This window comes from Eschrichtius robustus, chromosome 9 (genome assembly GCF_028021215.1).
Source record: "Eschrichtius robustus isolate mEscRob2 chromosome 9, mEscRob2.pri, whole genome shotgun sequence".
Taxonomy (NCBI): domain Eukaryota; kingdom Metazoa; phylum Chordata; class Mammalia; order Artiodactyla; family Eschrichtiidae; genus Eschrichtius; species Eschrichtius robustus.
This window is the reverse complement of record NC_090832.1, coordinates 14,722,622-14,741,550: the sequence shown is the minus strand read 5'-3', so window position 1 is coordinate 14,741,550 and position 18,929 is coordinate 14,722,622. Positions and strand designations below refer to the sequence as shown.

Genomic DNA, 18,929 nt, shown 5'->3' with positions numbered 1-18,929 from the left:
GGATATAAAATTAATCCACAGAAATCTCTTGCATTCCTACACACTAATGATGAACAATCTGACTGAGAAATTAAGGAAACACTCCCATTTACCATTGCAACAAAAAGAATAAAATACCTAAGAATAAACCTACTTAGGGAGACAAAAGACCTGTATGCAGAAAACTATAAGACACTGATGAAATAAATTAAAGGTGATACAAACAGATGGAGAGATATACCATATTCTTGGATTTGAAGAATCAACATTGTGAAAATGACTATACTACCCAAAGCAATCTACAGATTTAATGCAATCCCTATCAAACTACCAATGGCATTTTTTCCTGAACTAGAACAAAAAATTTCACAATTTGTATGGAAACAGAAAAGATCCTGAATAGCTAAAGCAATCTTGAGAAAGAAAAATGGAGCTGGAGGAATCAGGCGCCTGGACTTCAGTCTATATGACAAAGCCACAGTAATCATGACAGTATGGTACTGGCACAAAATCAGAAACATAGATCCATGGAACAGGATAGAAAGCCCAGAGATAAACCCACACACATATGGTCACCTTATCTTTGATAAAGGAGGCAAGAATATACAATGGAGAAAAGACAGCCTCTTCAATAAGTGGTGCTGGGAAAACTGTACAGCTACATGTAAAATAATGAAATTAGAACGCTCCCTAACACCATACATAAAAATAAACTCAAAATGGATTAAAGACCTAAATGTAAGGCCAGACACTATAAAACTCTTAGAGGAAAACATAGGCAGAACACTCTATGACATAAATCACAGCAAGATCCTTTTTGACCCACCTCATAGAGAAATGGAAATAAAAACAAAAATAAACAAATGGAACCTACTGAAACTTAAAAGGTATTGCACAGCAAAGGAAACCATAAACAAGACGAAAAGACAACCCTCAGAATGGGAGAAAATATTTGCTAATGAAGCAACTGACAAAGGATTAATCTCCAAAGTATACAGGCAGCTCATGCAGCTCAGTATCAAAAAAACAAACAACCCAATCCAAAAACGGGCAGAACATCTAAACAGACATTTCTCCAAAGAAGATATACAGATTGCCAACAAACACATGAAAGGATGCTCAACATCACTGATCCTTAGAGAAATGCAAATCAAAACTACAATGTGGTATCACCTCACACCGGTCAGAATGGCATCATCAAAAAATCTACAAACAATAAATGCTGGAGAGCGTGTGGCGAACAGGGAACCCTCTTGCACTGTTGGTGGGAATGTAAATTGATACAGCCACTATGGAGAACAGTATGGAGGTTCCTTAAGAAACTAAAAATAGAACTACGATATGACCCAGCAATCCCACTACTGGGCATATACCCTGAGAAAACCATAACTCAAAAAGAGTCGTGTACCACAACGTGCATTGCAGCTCTATTTACAATAGCCAAGACATGGAAGCAACCTAAGTGTCCATCGACAGATGAATGGATAAAGAAGATGTGACACATATATACAATGGAATATTACTCAGCCATAAAAAGAACCGAATTGAGTTGTTTGTAGTGAGGTGGATAGACCTAGAGACTGTCATACAGCGTGAAGGAAGTCAGAAAGAGAAAAATAAATACTGTATGCTAACACATATATATGGAATCTAAAAAACAAAAATGGTCCTGAAGAACCTAGTGGCAGGACAGGAATAAAGATGCAGAGATAGAGAATGGACTTGTGGACACAGGGATGGGGAAGGGTAGGCTGGGACGAAGTGAGAGAGTGGCATGGACATATAAACACTCCCAATGTAAAATAGATAGCTAGTGGGAAGCAGCCACATAGCACAGGGAGATCAGCTTGGCGCTTTGTGTCCACCTAGAGGAGTGGGATAGGGAGGGTGGGAGGGAGACACAAGATGGAGGAGATATGGGGATATATGTTTATGTATAGCTGATTCACTTTATTATACAGCAGAAACTAACAGACCATTGTAAAGCAATTATACTCCAATAAAGATGGTTAAAAAAAAAAACTGCATGGAGATACTATTTTGAGAAACATCAAGAAGTTCAAAGATCCACCATATTAGTGAGGGTGTGAGAGTTCAAATTGTACAGCCACGATAGAGGGCATTTAGGCAACATCTAGTAAAATGAATATTGCGCACATTAATCCTATGAGAATTGACTTATGTACAAGGTTACTAATTATAGCATTGTTGATAATTTCAAAAGTTTGGGGACAAACTTAATTGCCATGAATGGGGAACTGGCAAAATAAATTATGATTCTTCCACACAATGGAATACTATGCAGCCGTAAAGAATGAGGGAGATGTTTATGCAGCAAAGTAGAAAGATATATTGTTAATGAAAACAAGAAACATGGCGCAAAACAGGGCATATGTTACTATTTTTAGAAAAGGATGCGGAAGAGTGTGTGTGTGTGTGTGTGTGTGTGTGTGTGTGTGTATTCTATATGCATGGAATATCTTTGGAAGGAACCTTTTAAATTTATTTTATTTTATTTATTTTTGGTTGTGTTGGGTCTTTGTTGCTCTGCCCGGGATTTCTCTAGCTGCGGCGAGCAGGGGCTGCTCTTCGTTGTGGTGTGCGGGCTTCTCCTTGCGGTGGCTTCTCTTGTTGTGGAGCACGGGCTCCAGTAAATGTGGCACGCGGGCTCAGTAGTTGTGGCTCACGGGCCCCAGAGCGCAGGCTCAGTAGTTGTGGCTCACGGGCTTAGATGCCCCGTGGCATGTGGGATCTTCCTGGACCAGGGCTTGAACCCGTGTCCCCTGCATTGGCAGGCGGATCCTCAACCACTGCGCCACCAGGGAAGCCCTGGAAGGAACCTTTTAAAAACTGTAACATCTGTTGCCTCTGGAAAGGGGAAATTGGTGGGTGGCAGGCAGAGGTGGGAGGAGAGTCTGTCAGTATGGCTTTGGAAATATCTTTTGAGGATTAAAATACAAACTTCATGATATACTTAAAAGTAAATAAAAAACAAATTTTAAATGAGATAATATCTATAAAGCACATGATAGTTGCTCAATGAACAGCCATCAGGCTTTACCTTAGGCCTCTGGTGAGATATCAATAAAGAAATCAACTCTAGAGAAAGGATGTTTTGGGATGTCTTGGTTGTTGTCAAACCAATCCGAAAGAAAAGTCTCCGAAACTGAGTATCAGCTCATACTGCACTAGCTCAGAGTGAACAGAAATAATCCCCCCTACCAGACCAGCTTATAGAAAGGCTAAGGCAATCTGGTTCCCTTTGCCAACCTCTTTCTTCCCCACATATAGATGGGGGGTGGGGAAGAGGTGTTTGCAGACAATGAAACTGCCAAGAATATACACAAAGCTATTACAGCCGTTGTGAGCAAGTGCAGGCTCAGAGTTATGAGGTTCTGGGTGAGTTTCTATGAAAACTCCTTTAAACAATGTGAAGAGTTTGTAACTGGAGTTGCAGCTGTCCAGTCAGCAAATGCTAGATTACGCAAAACGGTAAGTGGGTCTGGTGGGCAGAGATGGAAAAGTATTTTAAGTATAGAGTGAAGGGTGAGTTTGGGCTGATTGAGAAACATTCATTTGAATGAATGCAGCATTATTTTCAAGGATAAACATGTCCAGATTCTTGAGCAAGAGCTATATTTAGTTCAATCTTTCTTACGCCCATTCTGAAAAAGCTAAATGATCACGTCAGAAAGAGTCAAAGACCACATTTTGCGTGAAAGCAAAGCCAGTGGGAATGGGACTGTTAGACCTAAACTTTTCCATGTTTTACCCAAGCACTCAGAAAATGACTTTATTGCTTTTTATGTTCTTCTGTCTCTAGCATCTCAATGTAGCAAGGAAGTAAATTTTAGGTATTTGGAATAGTCTCACCTTCAGTTTTTCTTTGGGAAAGTCATTAGTCCCTTTGATTTGACTGTTATGGAACATATCTTATGAAAGCCATAACTTTGCCCCCAGACACTGCTTGGGCTTGTTTATTATAGATCGTTAATTGCTCACACAAGAACAAAGACTGTACTGGTTAGGGTAAGGACACATCCTCGTTGAAATGTGAAGAACAATTCCCTCAGGCACTCTGCGGGTTAATCAAGAGATAGTTTGATATCGCTCCTTCCTGTTTGGAATTTTCTAACAGCTTGAGAAAGAAAAACACAGGATATGCCTTACCTACACATACCTCCTCCCAGGCCCTTTTGCAAATCTACAAGTAGAGATTTCCTTAGTTTAATAAGATTTCCCTTTTTAAAAAATTCAAATACCTGCATGTGAAGTGAGAATGGAAATTAGTTCAATCAGATATGTTCCTATAAACTGCAGGCTGAAGTTAAGACTTTGAACAAGCTAGAATTTGGATGGGATGGGGGTTGGGAGAGTGGAGAGTTGTACAACTTGAACTCTGGGCAACCCACCCAAATCGAGACCTGAGAAGGTTGTGTTGAAGAAGGAGTGTTGTGACTGAGACTGTTGAAAGGGGAGGCAAGGGAGTTGAGATCACACATGTGAGAGAGAACACAGTGGCTGGGCAGGCATTTCTTTTCTTTATTATTATTATTATTATTTTTTGGCTGCGTTGGGTCTTAGTTGCGGCATGCGGGATCTTTCATTGCAGCGAGGGCTCTTCTTTGCGGTGCGTGGGTTTCTCTCTAGTGGTGGCGAGCGGACTCCAGGGCGCGTGGGCTCTGTAGTTTGCAGCACGCAGGCTTAGTTGCCCTGCGGCATGTGGGATCTTAGTTCCCCGACCAGGGATCGAACCCGCATCCCCTGCCTTGGAAGGAGGATTCTTTACTACTGGACCACCAGGGAAGTCCCTGGGCAGGCATTTTTTTCTGCTGTGAGTTTGGATTAGAATTCTGGGTCTCATTGGGGTGACCTCTGTTGCCTAGGGCTGGCCTCAGAGAAGAGGCAGGCTTGACAGCACATAAGGAAGAGGTAGAGATGTATTAAGGACAGAAAACTGAGAAGAAGGGCAGGGTGGAGAAAAGGGGAAAAAAAACGACAGTTTGTACATTTTAGCCATTTATTAGCATAAGGCATAAAAGTTTGTGGAATTTTTTTTTTTTTTTGTATTTATGGTACAAAAAGTTGCTGGCAAGTGTCATGAAAAGTAATGTTTTTATTTGAGAATCAACCAAAAGTTTGCCACTATATTCTTCTGAATCTAGTGTCTATAATGTTATTCCCAACAATCTTTCCAGTTAAGAAGCTATGGTTTTCAGGAAGGCTAGCACCTGTGGATCATAATGTAATTCCTGTGATGAGTATGATAGCAAAATGGAAAGGTATCTTTCAAATTAGATTCTCTTGGAAATTGGAATGTGTCAAATACAGTAAAGCAATTTTGGGGGTTAAAGATATATTTGCAAGTTTGTACAAGTTAGAAGGTACAGGAAGGATATAAAGTGTTCCTTTAGCTAGAAAGTTTGATTTGAATGATATAGGTATAAAGGTCAGACCTTAATGAACCCTCCTCCAGGAGTAATGCATGAAAATTCATTTCCTCATGTTCATAAGGCAAGCTATTTCTCTGAACACAAGGTGTTTCAATGTTTTTAACTTATGTTCCCAAACCCTTCTCCCCATTTCTTTACCAGTGACTTGAGAATGTGAAGCAGTCTTGTGATTTCCAGAGTTGGAAAATTTTAAGACTCTAAGAATAGCCCACTGAGCCATTAAGATTATGTCTTAGTTTGATTATGCTGATCATGGCCCACACTAAAAGAAGAAAGAATGAAGTATCAACAGGGAGAGAATAGGGGTGGGGTAGAAAGAATGATGAACCCTAAACTCGAAGACCCAGATTCTAGCCCAGTTCTCCTGGACTAGACATTCAGCAAGTATGACCTTTCTTTATGGATACAATTAAGAGCTTGGGCTTGACAACCCATAAAGGGGCTATTAATTCTAATAGCCTATTATGAGATAAGAAACCTGAGTTGTTCTAGAAAATATGAATCTGCTTCCAAATTCTCCTCTAAGCTCTGGTTCTGAGTTCTTGCCATTATATTCACTCCTTTCGAATTAAGTTATCGAGGAATTCAGTTAACAATGCAAATGTGATATCTGGGAGGGGTATAAACATTCATTATTCAAATAGTATTTATTGGGGCCAACTATGCATCAGGCATTCTACTAAGCAATGGGCTCATGACTTGGAAAAAGACAGTCCCTGTGTGCCTTTTAAAAATTTATAGGTCAGTGGGAGGATACAGAGAAATACACAGGAAATTCCAACAGCGTGATAAGAGCCATAACCAGGGTTTTTTAGGGAGCATTCATAGACAGGCCCCAAAGGAAATCGAGGATATCAAGGAAGGCTTCCTGGTGGCTGTGATATCTCAAGGGAGACTGAAAGGATGGGTAGGACTAAGTCAGATGAAAAGGAATAGGAGGAAGATTCCAGGTAAGGTGAATTGAAAATATGAATATTTAGATTCAGACAGAGTCCACAGAGTTTGAGGAACTTGAAAATAATTCAATATGGCAGGAGCACAGTACCTGTGGGAGAGAACGCTGGAGAAATGAGAATAATAATTCAAGTCCTTTTGCTCTTGAGAGAGACTACACTTCCCATAGTATGGAGAATGGATAGGGGAAGAAAAAGGCTGGAGGCACATCTTGGGAGAGAAGATAGTGGCCTGAAAATAATAAGATGATGAAAAAAGGGAGTAGACTCAAAAGAGATCAAGGAGACAGAAGTAAAAAAGATTTGTGAGAGATCAAATATAGTGAGTGAGAAAGAGGGTCGAGGCTGAAGGCTGGATTTTTTTTGGCTTGCACAATTACATGAACAGCAATGCCATTTGCTGAGATAGGAAACAGAGGGAGGAATAGGTCTGGGGAAAAGATAAGTTAATTTTGAACAAGTTGAGCTTCGAATGGTGAGCGCATAGTAGGTACTCAGGAAGTACTTATTGAATGAATGAACATGTAAGTAAAAATGTCTAAGAGGTATCTGGAAATGGCTCCTAGCCAGCAGAGAGCTCTTGGTTGCAGATTTCTATTTTTAAGTCTTCAATCTACAGATGAAACTTAGAACCCTGGGAGTGGTTGAGATCATCCAGAGGGAGAAGTATAGAGGGTACAAGAAGGCCTAGGGGCTGAACCTAGAGGAATACCAACATCTGTGGGCAGACAGAGGCAGAGATGCTATTGGACGAGGCTCAGTAGGAGGGGCCATTAAAGTAGGACTAAATACTAAAGCCCTAGAAGTGAGCTCTCTGAGGGCAGAGACATATGTTGTTTACGTTAGGGTGGCTGCTGTGGACTTAATTGTGTCTTCCCTGAATTCATATGTTGAAGCCCTAACCTCCAATGTGACTGTATCTGGAAATAGGATCTTCAGGAAGTAATGAAGATGAAATGAATTCTTGGGTGGAGCCCTAATCCAACAGGACTGTGGCCTTATGAGAAGAGAGAGCTCTCCCCACCATAGGAGAACACAGGGAGAAGGCCAGAAAGTGAGTCCTCAGTAGAACCTGACCAAGCTGGCACCCTGATCTTGGATTTCTGGCCACCAGACCTGTGCAAAGATTAATTTCTGTTGTTTAAGCCACCCAGTCTATGGTCTTTTGTTATGGCAGCCTGAGCTAACTAAGACAAGGCCCAGCACTTAGACATGGCCCTGGTAAAGAGTAGGTAATCAATATTTTTTGAGTGAATTGGATACATGAGTTATTCTTTGGCATGTTCATAAATATATCACTCTCTTGAGACAGTAGGATTGTAACTGAGGGGGTTGGGAGAAGGGGGGGGCACTGGTAAGCATGGCTAGCCTAGGGTGCTGGGTGCTGAGGGAGCCAGTTATCCAGATGAGTGTGGTAACAAAATAGGAAGAAAGACCCGAAAAGGCTCAAAATGTACAAATCTCCTTTTTTTTGTTTTTTTTTGTTTTACCATTTGAATAAGGCTGGTTCTGAAATTGGGCCAGGTTCCTGGTTGATTACCAGGTGTGTGTGCATGTGTGTGTGTGTACAAAGGCCCTCCTTAACAGTAGAGAGTACTATTTGAAGAAGCTTGAATTTAGGCACAATCTGGATATTGCTCTCCACAGAGAAATAATACCGTAAGCTGGCAATGAGATTCCTCAAGTAAACAACAGATAAAGGGAGAGAGTGGGACACGGGGTAACAATAATTGGAATAATTGGAATTCTTTTACCACTCATGGTACTTATAGAGAAAGTACTTATGCCACATGCTATATAGTTAAATTACATAAACAGTTCTCTAAAAAATGTAACGTGAAAGTTACTCAATTCTATTAAGCTGGAGAATTAAATCTGAATCACTCATTGATTCACAATAAAGAGTAGCCATTCTGCCTGGCAACCGAAAATCCAAACTATCTCCATCAGGTTCTGGGTAGGAGGACAGGAAATGGCATCTGAGGTGCTGAGTTTCATTAGAATAAGGATTTTGGGTTTGATTCTTGGCTTAAAAATCATTAAACTTTTTAAATCTTATTTTTTGGAGTGGCTGTTTAAGAACATGCTAGAGAATCCGGATTTCATTTGGCTCCTCATTGACTCGTATCTTTGCAGGCTTCTGTAGCATTTGATCACGTAAAGCCTGTTATAGAAAAAGGTCCATGAATAGCGTGTTAGTAAAATCCTGTGGCCTTGAGGGAGCTGATCCCAGGGAGAGGGGTCTGACTGAGAGAGGGATAGCTCTGTACCTTGCTGACCTCTGTACCCTGACAATGCCGCATGCCCAGCACTGGACTGTTATGCCATTGGTTGGAAATGCGGTATATTATGTTCTCCAATATGTAAGAGGTCATGGTCCACATTTTGGGCCAGGAGGCAAAATAAATCTATGATGATAGAAATCAGAACAGTGGTTGCTTGTAGGGGTTAGGTGCTGGCTAAAACAAGGCATGAAGGGAACTTTCTTGAGTGGTGGAAATACTCTATGATTTCATTAAGATGGTCATCACATGGGCATATCCAAACTTGTCAAACTGTACACATAAGATATGTGCATTTCACTGCATAAAAATTTTAATTCATAAGACAAAAATCAAAGGTCAGTTGAAAAAAACTCTAGGAGCTAATCAAAAGCCCTCAAAATAAATAGTATGAAACATTTTTTTAAAGGCAGAAATTTAAAAGGAAATTATTTTTCTTCTACTTTAGAAAAAAATAGATGGTGTCAAACAAATGTGCAAAGAAAACTCCCAAACAGAGCATTTATGATCAAAATAATAATCAATTTGAACAGGGCTGGAGCTCCATGTCTCAGACTGAAGGAACCATTTCTAGGAGTGTAAGCTATTTTGGAAATATTTCCACATTTATTTTCTTTCATGTTTCTGTTGGAGGAATCATGTTTTTGTAAATGTAAAAAGCTTTTAACGGAGCTAGAGAAGAAACTTTGTTTGGTCACAGTATTATCTGGTTACGAACTAAAAATTCAGAGCTCTCTCGTGAATCATGCTGCCAAGAATTGCAGGCTTAATCCTCAAGACTGTATGAATTTGAATTGTGACTTTATGGCCTCAGTCAGTATGAGGATACCAAGATAATTGTCTAGCAAAAACAGTTTGAAAATGGGAGAACGTTACTTGGAAAGTTAGCTTTTAGAGATGGGTTACCCAGATAGATATAATATTATTTTATCCTTTTAAGTATCTGGATGAATAAATTAGCCAATATTTGATGATCTCATATGACCAGGCACAGGGCTAGGCACTCAGAAAATACCCAAATAACTCTTTGCAGACCCTGTCCTCAAGGAACTTCTGAGCAGGATGAGGGGATAAAAGTATATATAAATAACGAATTCAAGAATGAATGTAATATCGGGTTGGCCCAACGGTTCGTTTGGGTTTTTCTGTAAGCTGTTACGGAAAAACCCGAACGAACTTTTTGGGCAACCCAATACATGCATGAGAAATACCACTGGTGCTCAAAGGAGAGGAAATTACTTTTGAATAAGGAATAAAGGCATTTTCGATGTGATAGCATTTGCGGGGGGGGGGGGGCTTTCAAAAAGGCTTTCCGCTGACAGGCCAGCAGAGTGGGGTTTGTAGGCAGAGAGAATGGCATCAGGAAAACTTTGAGTGCTTGGAGTGTCAAGTTTTTTTCTTCTTTTGGCTGAAGCATTGGCTACACATCACGGGGAGGTACACTAGACAGGATATTATGGGAAGAGAGGAAGGCCTGGACTTCGGAGGAAGCTACGATCTGGGTGAAGAGTAGAGCCGGGTCATGAGAAAATGGATCTCAAAGCTGTAAAAACCAAGGAAACAAAAGGCAGCAGGATCTAGGAAGAAGTGAGGGGCGAGGGAAGAGGCAGCTGTCCCTACGAGACTCTTACAACAGGCAAGGGAATGAGGGGCTGCAGGAGGGCCATAGGAATGTCGGGGAAAGGGAGAAATCGCAAAGCTAGAATAGTCAGGAGTGTGGAAGGCAAGGGAAAGACAGCCCTCAAAGAAGACCGTGAGACTTGAATCCGGGCGACTGGAGGGATAGTGATGCTCTTCGCAGACTGGGGGGTTGAGAGGAACCCCATGTCTGGAGGAGAGAGAAAGACGACCCATATTTTGAACAAGCCAGCAATGCCCAGGAAGCTGCTGGAAAAGTGGGTCTGGAGATGCACTCAGTGGTGGAGCTAGAGAAACAGACTTGACCCTAGTTCCCCTGCAAGTGCCAGGAAGTCACAGAGCGGGGTGGGGAGTGTGAGCCTGTGCAGCGGGAGAGGATGGAGAGGGAAGAGGAGGGAGCCGGGAACAGGACGGTGGGGCTGTTTGCCAGAAGCACTAGAAGAAAATTGGCAAGGTGCGGTGTCCTTTCCCACCTGCTCTCATTAAGCCTGGGAGACGGCTCTTGACCAGGAACAGGAAAGAGAATGCTGGAAAGAAAGTGTTCAGGAAAACTGCCTTTATTGGACATCTTGAATTAACTTGGATTGTTAGCTTCAGCATAAGCAAAGTCTATGCAGAGATAATGAGGTTTCTTACCCTTCCCACGTTCAAGGAGACTATCTGCAAAGTCCCTGTCTTCCATTCTCCCCTCCTTTCTGTCTTCTTTTTTCCTCTCCTTCCTCCCCCCATTCCTTCCTTCCTTTCCCTTCCGGCTCCTCCCTTCCTTGCACATTCTTGTTTCATTTTGGACTGGCCTAGTGCATGGGTGGCCATGGCTGACCTAAAGGAGGAGTTAGGATTCACCACCATCAACAACAAAGGGTTCTGTCCTCCAATATTGCAATATTTTGGGTCTTTCAAAGCACAAAATGTATATTTGCATTATGACATCATTAACATTTTTGCAACTTAAAAAAAAAAGTAACTTTTTACTTCTTTCTTTGTACTGGTCTCAAGAGTCACTCATAAATCTCTTGGTAACTGCATAGAGTCCCAGGCCAGAGACTGGCCACTCCTGGCATTGTGATTAGTCATTTAATACCCAAGGCAGTGACTAATGTCTGGCAACAAAGGCTCCACTAGGTGTCACATGTCCTGAGACACTGGGTGAGGGCCACTAGGAGCACCTTCTCATTGTGTGTTAGCACCATGGTCAAGAGAAAAGTTGAGAACCTGGTGGATCCATGTGGGCACCATTGAGAAATGAGAGACCCTTTCCCCATGACCAATGCCTCTATAACCAGAATGCCTAAAATCAGTTCAACAAAGGTACCCACCTTTGTCTTATCTTCCTACTCTGGGCTTTTAATAATATATCTTTTCATGTTTACAGAAAGCAGTCAACTGAGCTATTCATGGAAAGGTTTGTGGGTTTGGTTAACGAGGTGGAGGAATATTATGTTTCAGTTGGAAACACATCCCTAGAATGCCAAAACATTTATTCCAAAGTCTGGTTTCCTGGTGCAATCAGAGGCAAGGCAACAGTGTGTCTGTTCAGAGACTGGGGGCTGGGGCCAGCAAGGCATCGGATCCAAGTGTATCCCAGAAGGCTTTTATTGTTAAATTATATTCTTCAGGAAAAACCGCCCGTGTCACATTTTGTAAACTTGATATCTACGGTCTTTTGACTGGCATCCTATTTTAGTGTAAGCCTATGATTTACAGCAAGCCTGTTTTCCCTCTTGCCTAGGATGGCAGCAGAAAACATGGGGCACTTCCTAGGCTCGAAGTGTAAGGAGCAAACAGGGCTGGAGTTTTGCTTCTCCCCAATGATGCTGGCTTGAGTGTGCCACCTTGCTCCCCATGAGCAGACAGCAAGCTTCTCCTCACTCCCCACGGCCATTCATCCAGCTCTGTGCAGGAGCCCAGTTGCTGTGCCTGCCGGGAGGGGCTGCCAAGTGCCCTGCCTACTGGCTGCTTCCCGATTCCCTGCCGTTCCACATACAAACACATCCCCACACGCTCTGCCTTGCTCACACACGGAGCCACAGGCACATGTGAGCGCATTCCTTCCTTCATTCTCACTGTCTCAGCCCTTGACTTCTACAAGCCCATGGAACATTTCTGGAAAGACGCTCTTGATCCAGCAGGGTAGGATTGTTTTGATTTCTCTTTGTAGCTTTAGCATTTTGAGAAAGCAACTTACCTTTCTGGCCAGTGTCTGTATCCTAGCAGGGAGATGAGGATTTGCTGTTTTCCATGGGTTTATGTGTGCATCTCCTTCTGCTTTCAGGACTTGTAAGGTTCTTTGTGTAATTTACATATAATTCGGCAGGTTCAGATTTTTAAGAGCCCTCTGAAGTGCTTTTGCACGGGTTTAAAAAAGACATTTGAAAATTGAAAGTGTGATTTACCGAAACGAAGTCATCTGTAAAAAAATTGCTTTGGAAAGTAATGGTTGCTGGCCATAAAGAGAAATATCTGTGATTCACCTAATGTGTTTTTAACCCTTTCTTTGCTTACAATCTATAGTTACTCTTGCTGAGCTCTATTTTGGCTGCATAGTAAATCAGCTGCATCTGCATATTACCCCCAAATGGTCTGTCTGTTCTTGTAAGAATTAGGTAAAATGTGTGCTTATTAGTATAAAGATATCCCAAAATATTACTATCAGTAACAGCATCCTTGTCATTTATAGATGACACAAACATTTTGTCCGGTATTCTGTCAGGTGTTTGGTATAGCAGTTAAAGCAAAGTATCTGATGGTCATACCAGAGTTCATTAGGCTGGGGCAAAGGAAGTTTATTAAAAAGTATAAACTGTCCAAGATTATAGGTGCACAATATATTTACCATATCTTTTTGATATGTACTTATATATACACATTATATACTATATAGTATATATTATTATATATTATGTTATATATATATATATAAAATGTACTTGAGCATGTTTAGTTTTTAATTCAGTACAAAACTTTTTTCTATTTCTCTTTCAATCTGGATATTTGATTCTGCATATCCTAGTCCAAGTGAACCAAGAAGGTCCAATCATAGGATGAAAGAACAGAAATGTTTCATTGCCTTTTAAAATTTGTTGGTTAGACCGACAGTGTAACATCACTGCCAAAGATTTGGTTAATGACCTGAGGTTATTTTTTTTTATGGTAAGGTCACGTTTCCTATTCAGTTTTCTGAAGTTTTGGTTGCATAATCAGTGGAAGGCATGAAGACCCACGTCCGCCTAACGGAAGGTTTTTGTAAATCGTCATTCACATTAGAATTCCTATTGGGAGCAAGTACAGTACTGTGGTCCAGCACAAACAGACGAGTCGGGCTGGGAGAATCTCAGAAGGTCGTGGCTGGAGGGGACCACTTCGGGAGAATTTTTTAGATGAGGAAAACTGAGGTCGGGCAGCACCCTCCTGCTGCAAAGCGCGGCTCTTCCTATATGTACACCTTGAATCTCCACCCCCTTCACCCCAGATGCCTCCCATCAGTTCCGGCAGCTGCTAAATATAGCTGTCTGCATATGCAACCGCATACCCCACTCTATCTGCCGTATCTCGGTTACAGAGTGGTCCTCCCCAGGGTCATTCTATGTACACACTACAGATTTCTAGCCAACGAGGAGCGTGAATCAAACAGTAAGAGAGACAAACAGAGATAGATTGGAGCCTGGCACGGGGCACATAAGGTAGCACGTTAGAGAAAGCCGGCCCCTGGATTAGTCTTCCGAGTTTGTTTTAAACCCCGTCTTCTCTGGGCCACCTTTAGGAGATCCCTCGGCTCCCCCGCCCTCCTGCAGTGAAATTCAGCCTCTATCCAGCAGCGACAAGTAAAGTAAAGTTCAGGGAAGCTGCTCTTTGGGATCGCTCCAAAACGAGCTGCGCCTGGAGTGATGTTTAAGCCAACGTCAGGGCAAGGCAACAGCCCCTGGCCGGCTTCCAGCACCTCTGTAATGCATACGAGCTCGGGAGACCGGTACTTAAAGTTGGAGACCCGAGCCCGGGAGTTGGCGGAGCGCGCTCGCGCCGGGCTGCACTTGCTCGCGTCCGGCCGGCCCGCTCCATCGGACGGGCCGGCTCCCGGGGCAGGGCCGGAGCTCGCGTCGCGGCGGGACATGCGCTGCGCCGCCTCTAACCGCGCGCTGTGCTCTTCTTCCAGGTGGCCGGTCGGCTGCTGAGCCCTCTGCCGCGGGGGGAGACGGTTTGCGCCTTGCCCGCGGCCACTGACCATGACCATGACCCTGCACACCAAAGCGTCTGGCATGGCCCTGCTGCACCAGATCCAAGCCAACGAGCTGGAGCCCCTGAACCGCCCGCAGCTCAAGATCCCCCTGGAGCGGCCCCTGAGCGAGGTGTACGTGGACAGCAGCAAGCCCGCCGTGTACAACTACCCCGAGGGCGCCGCGTACGACTTCAACGCCGCGGCCGCCGCCTCCGCGCCCGTCTACGGCCAGTCGGGCCTCGCCTACGGCCCCGGGTCCGAGGCGGCCGCGTTCGGCGCCAACGGCCTGGGGGGTTTCCCGCCGCTCAACAGCGTGTCTCCGAGCCCGCTGGTGCTCCTGCACCCGCCGCCGCAGCTCTCGCCCTTCCTGCATCCCCACGGCCAACAGGTGCCCTATTACCTGGAGAACGAGCCGAGCGGCTATGCGGTGCGCGAGGCCGGCCCTCCCGCCTTCTACAGGTACCCGCGCCGCCCGCCGCGCCACGTCGGGGTGGCCGCCGCGCGCCCGGCGGCGGGAGGGAGCGGGGGGCGAGGGGCCGCGCCGCCGGGAGCTCGCCGGGCCCGCAGGCCGCGGGGCCGGGCGCCCGGCAACCCGGCCGCCGCCGGAACCGCGGACGCGCGACCCGAGGGCTAGCGCGCGGCCCGGCCCAGGGTCACGGGGGGGATCTCGCGTTCGAGAGTCAAGTTCTCTGGCCTGGCGGCTTAAAAAAAAAAAAAATCAGCAACATTCTGTTCTCCACGCCCCCCCCCGCCCCCAGTGTCCGCGTGAGACGCAGATCCGAAACCCCGTGTGCTTCCTAACTAAACAAATATTGGAAAACTGTGCAAAGCAGAGGTTATTAGTGTGTGTGTGTGTGTGGGGAACACCCCAGAGCAAATAAACACAAGGTGCTCTGAGTCCCTAGAAAATGTCCCGCTTTGGTATTTAAGGCTGAAGGTGTCTGGGGCTAGCGGAGCTCAGAATTTTATTTATTTATATTATTAGTAGTATTTTACAATTTTGTTTTAATGTGCTTGCAAAATTTCCTTTCTCCTAGAATTTCGGGGTGGAAGTATGCACGCTATGATGATGGTGATGATAGTGATGGTGAAGGTGATTCCCTCGGGAAGCGATTCCTAGCACCGCTTTCCTCGCCCTCCCCGTCCCACCTTGGAGGGGTGTAGGATCGAATTGCGCTCCTCAGAGGGGCAATAGAGTTCAATGGGTCTTAAGGAGTTTCTGATTTCTGAGTTACCCGGCTGAGTCCGTGTCAGAGCAGACAGAAGACTTCTGACAGCCAGAGATTTATAAGTGTCCTGTGGGTTTAACACATGCCACATCGAAGCACGAGTGTTTTGAAATACTTTCCTGACAGCTAAGTTTCATTTCTGGCCTACCGGGGAGGAGAATGCCCCAGGACTGGGGAGCAGCGGTTCAGCCCGGTTCTGTGCTTTGCCTTCAAGGGCGAAGAAGCAGTTGGTAGTTTGGGACACTTTTGTGACTTAAGAGGCAAATGTTTTGTGTCCTTATTTATTTTTCCTAGTAGAGATTATACTTTCCTTCTCCCCTCTTCCTCCCATTTTCCTTTTGACAGCGTCTCCCTTCTCTTCCTGATGGACTTGAGGAAGCCTTAGGCAGGAGGTCCAGGTGAATACCTGTGCCCTAGGTGCTGCTGGGAGGCCCCAGGGCACCCACGTGGCTGGCTGGGTGCTGAGTTAGGCACTGCCTGACTGTACACTGGTGCCTGGACTCGCCTTCCACTTTCACCCAGATCCTTCTGTATAGCAAGCTGTGGACCGATTTTCCATTCAGTGTTCTATATCCAGAGATATTTGTAGCAGAAGAAATAGGAGGAGGGTGCAGGGTGGCCCCAGAGGATTGTGAAGGCAGACTCTTGGGGTATCTGAATATACTCCACATCCTTCAGCCCCTCAAAGGACTTTAGAACATCCCACAGCCAAGCAGGTCCAGCCTGAGTTATTCCTCAGAAGACAAACAATGAACAAAACTTTAAAAAGTTGGCATCTATCACGTTAATTTAACTTGTTTTAATTCAGGGTTAAAATGGAAAACAAAAAAGAATTTATTCTGCCCACTTTTTTTAAAAAAAAGTGTTAGAACAGAGTATAACGATTAAGTCTAACTCACACCTTTTAAACTCCTTGTTGTGAAGGAAGGCACTGGTATGATGTGAATTCCATAACCTTACGGTAGACTCCAGAAACTATTTTCTTTTCCATTTAATTTTCAGTTCTTTTATTGCAAATTAATGCCACTGAATTTCAATGGGCACTAATGAGGCTGCTTCTCAGTGGATTATTTACTGCCTTGCTAATAATTACAAAGTGAGCATGGTCAAATAAAGAGGGGAATCACATTTTATTCAAAATTGTTCATCATCCCAGTGGCAAATAATATCGCTATAATATGCCCCATCTTAAACTTTTTGCATTAGATGATATTCAGATACTTTTAGAATAATAAAAAAATATGTGAGACTTTAAAAAAATGAGGTAAAAAACTCATACACATGGGATTCTGTGTGGAAATTCAGTTTTAGAATAATTTTTTTTCCTTTGTCGTTTATTTACCATAACATCCTTTCTTTTTTGTTTGAATTCTGCCTTTATTACCCAGGGAGGAAAAGAAGGCTCTATGAAATAGAGTTATTTCAAATAGACAGATGTTACTTAATAGTCTTCCCCCTCTCAGTTTTGCTGTTTGACTCTGGGTAAAAAGAACTGATTGGATTCTTTTAGGAACCTCTAATTTTCTTCAGTAGTTATCAAAAGTTTTGGGGGCCAAAAGCAATGTTTTCAAACTGCTTGTCATGACCCAGAGGATCACGAAATTAGTTTAGTGAGTCTAGAACATTTTTTTTAAAGGAATAAAATAGAAAAGAATATAATAGAAAATAGCCGAGTGGGTAATATCTAATAAGGGAAGGTTTTGTTTCCTGAAAATTTGTTTTAATTATACATGCTTGTTTGTGCTGGCTGTGATTAAAAATGTATTTCTTACATGGTTTGAGGTAAAGAAGTTTGAAAGCTACTGACCTAAAATGTTATGGTCAGTAGAAAAGAAAAAGTTTAGTTAAGTGGCTGGTTGTTTTACCGACACAAACCAAAAAGCAGTTTTGATTGTCTTTATTTTATTTTTCTCTTACAAATTAGCTGGTGACTTTGGGTCAGTTAGATTAAGCTTTATTACTTCTGGTTCTTAACTTTTCCATTTATAAAATGTTACTGTGTGGATTGTCCACCTGAATGTCCCGCAGGGATGTTCAGAGAATTTATGCGAAATTCACATCATTTAGCGTTAAGATGCTATGGGTGTTTTCTTCTTTTGGCCACAATAGGTAGCCTTCTTTATGTATGAAGAAATGTAACAGATAAAACTGCCCTGGGCATATAGTAATGGGAGAAAGATTGTCACATGTCCCAACAAATTGTTATTCAAAGGGAATAAATTTGTAAATAGACAAGCTGTGACTCTGCAAAATATGTCTTACCTAAAATGTCATGATGAAGGCAAGTGGGAGTTATTTTATCCTGGGTTCCTTAGCAAGTTCAAATATCTTAGGGAGTTTGGATAAAACTGAAGATGAAAATTAATTATATCCACTATGTTTTAAAAAATTCAAATGAGGTATTTAATACTCTGTGCTGATTTCAGTTTTATTACTCAATATTCTTAAAGGCTAAATATTGCCCACTTCTCCAAAAAACTTGACCAATATACAAACCTTTTGCATCAAAGCCAAAGCCCTGGTGATTTGTCTACTGTCTACTGTCTGTATGCATATTTTTAGTGCCTAGTTTGTGCACTGGTGAACACTTAGAACTATTTCTCAACTTTGAGCAAGGCTCACTTCTAGGGAGAGATTTGAATGGTTAATTTTCAAGTTTTCAGTAATTCTTTCTTTGTAGTTAGGTGATATCTCAGCACCCTTTTTTCCTGTTCTCACTTTTTTCAGTCATTTAAATTGTTACTGTTTACCTGACTCTTTGTGTTAGTCTAAGAATAGTTCAAGGAGCCACATATTGCCTCGGGAATGAGTATATTTTAGGGTGAAACGGAATCACATCTTCAAACCCCATTTCATTTTCACCTACTCTATGTGGCTTGTACGTGTTTGGTAGAAAGCCCCTGAAAGGTAATTGCCACTTATTCTAACCTTCTTTCTCACACTCCGTTAATTTGGATCTCTGGATTACTTTTGTGAATATATTTACGATGTGACATTCATAATTTGGGAAGATTCAGGTTCAGCATTTTGGTTTCTTATTATTTTAAGGATGTAAAAGACAGGGGTAAGAAATTGACAATGACAAGAATAGATATCAGGAAAAACTATAAAAGATGTCAAACTTTCCGATCATGATAAGACATTAGTACTTTTGTCAAGTGAGCTGGTATATGTGAAAGCAG

General features: G+C 42.8%; 1 protein-coding gene across 1 annotated transcript in view; it reads left to right on the top strand.

Moving 5' to 3' along the window:
• Positions 1-18,929, top strand: part of ESR1 (estrogen receptor 1) — a 384,847-nt gene that overhangs the window by 122,136 nt on the left and 243,782 nt on the right. Inside the window, exon 3 of the mRNA XM_068550713.1 lies at positions 14,456-14,977. Within this exon, the coding sequence (XP_068406814.1) occupies positions 14,526-14,977 (452 nt within the window). The 5' untranslated portion in view covers positions 14,456-14,525. The remainder of the gene's footprint in view (positions 1-14,455; positions 14,978-18,929) is intronic.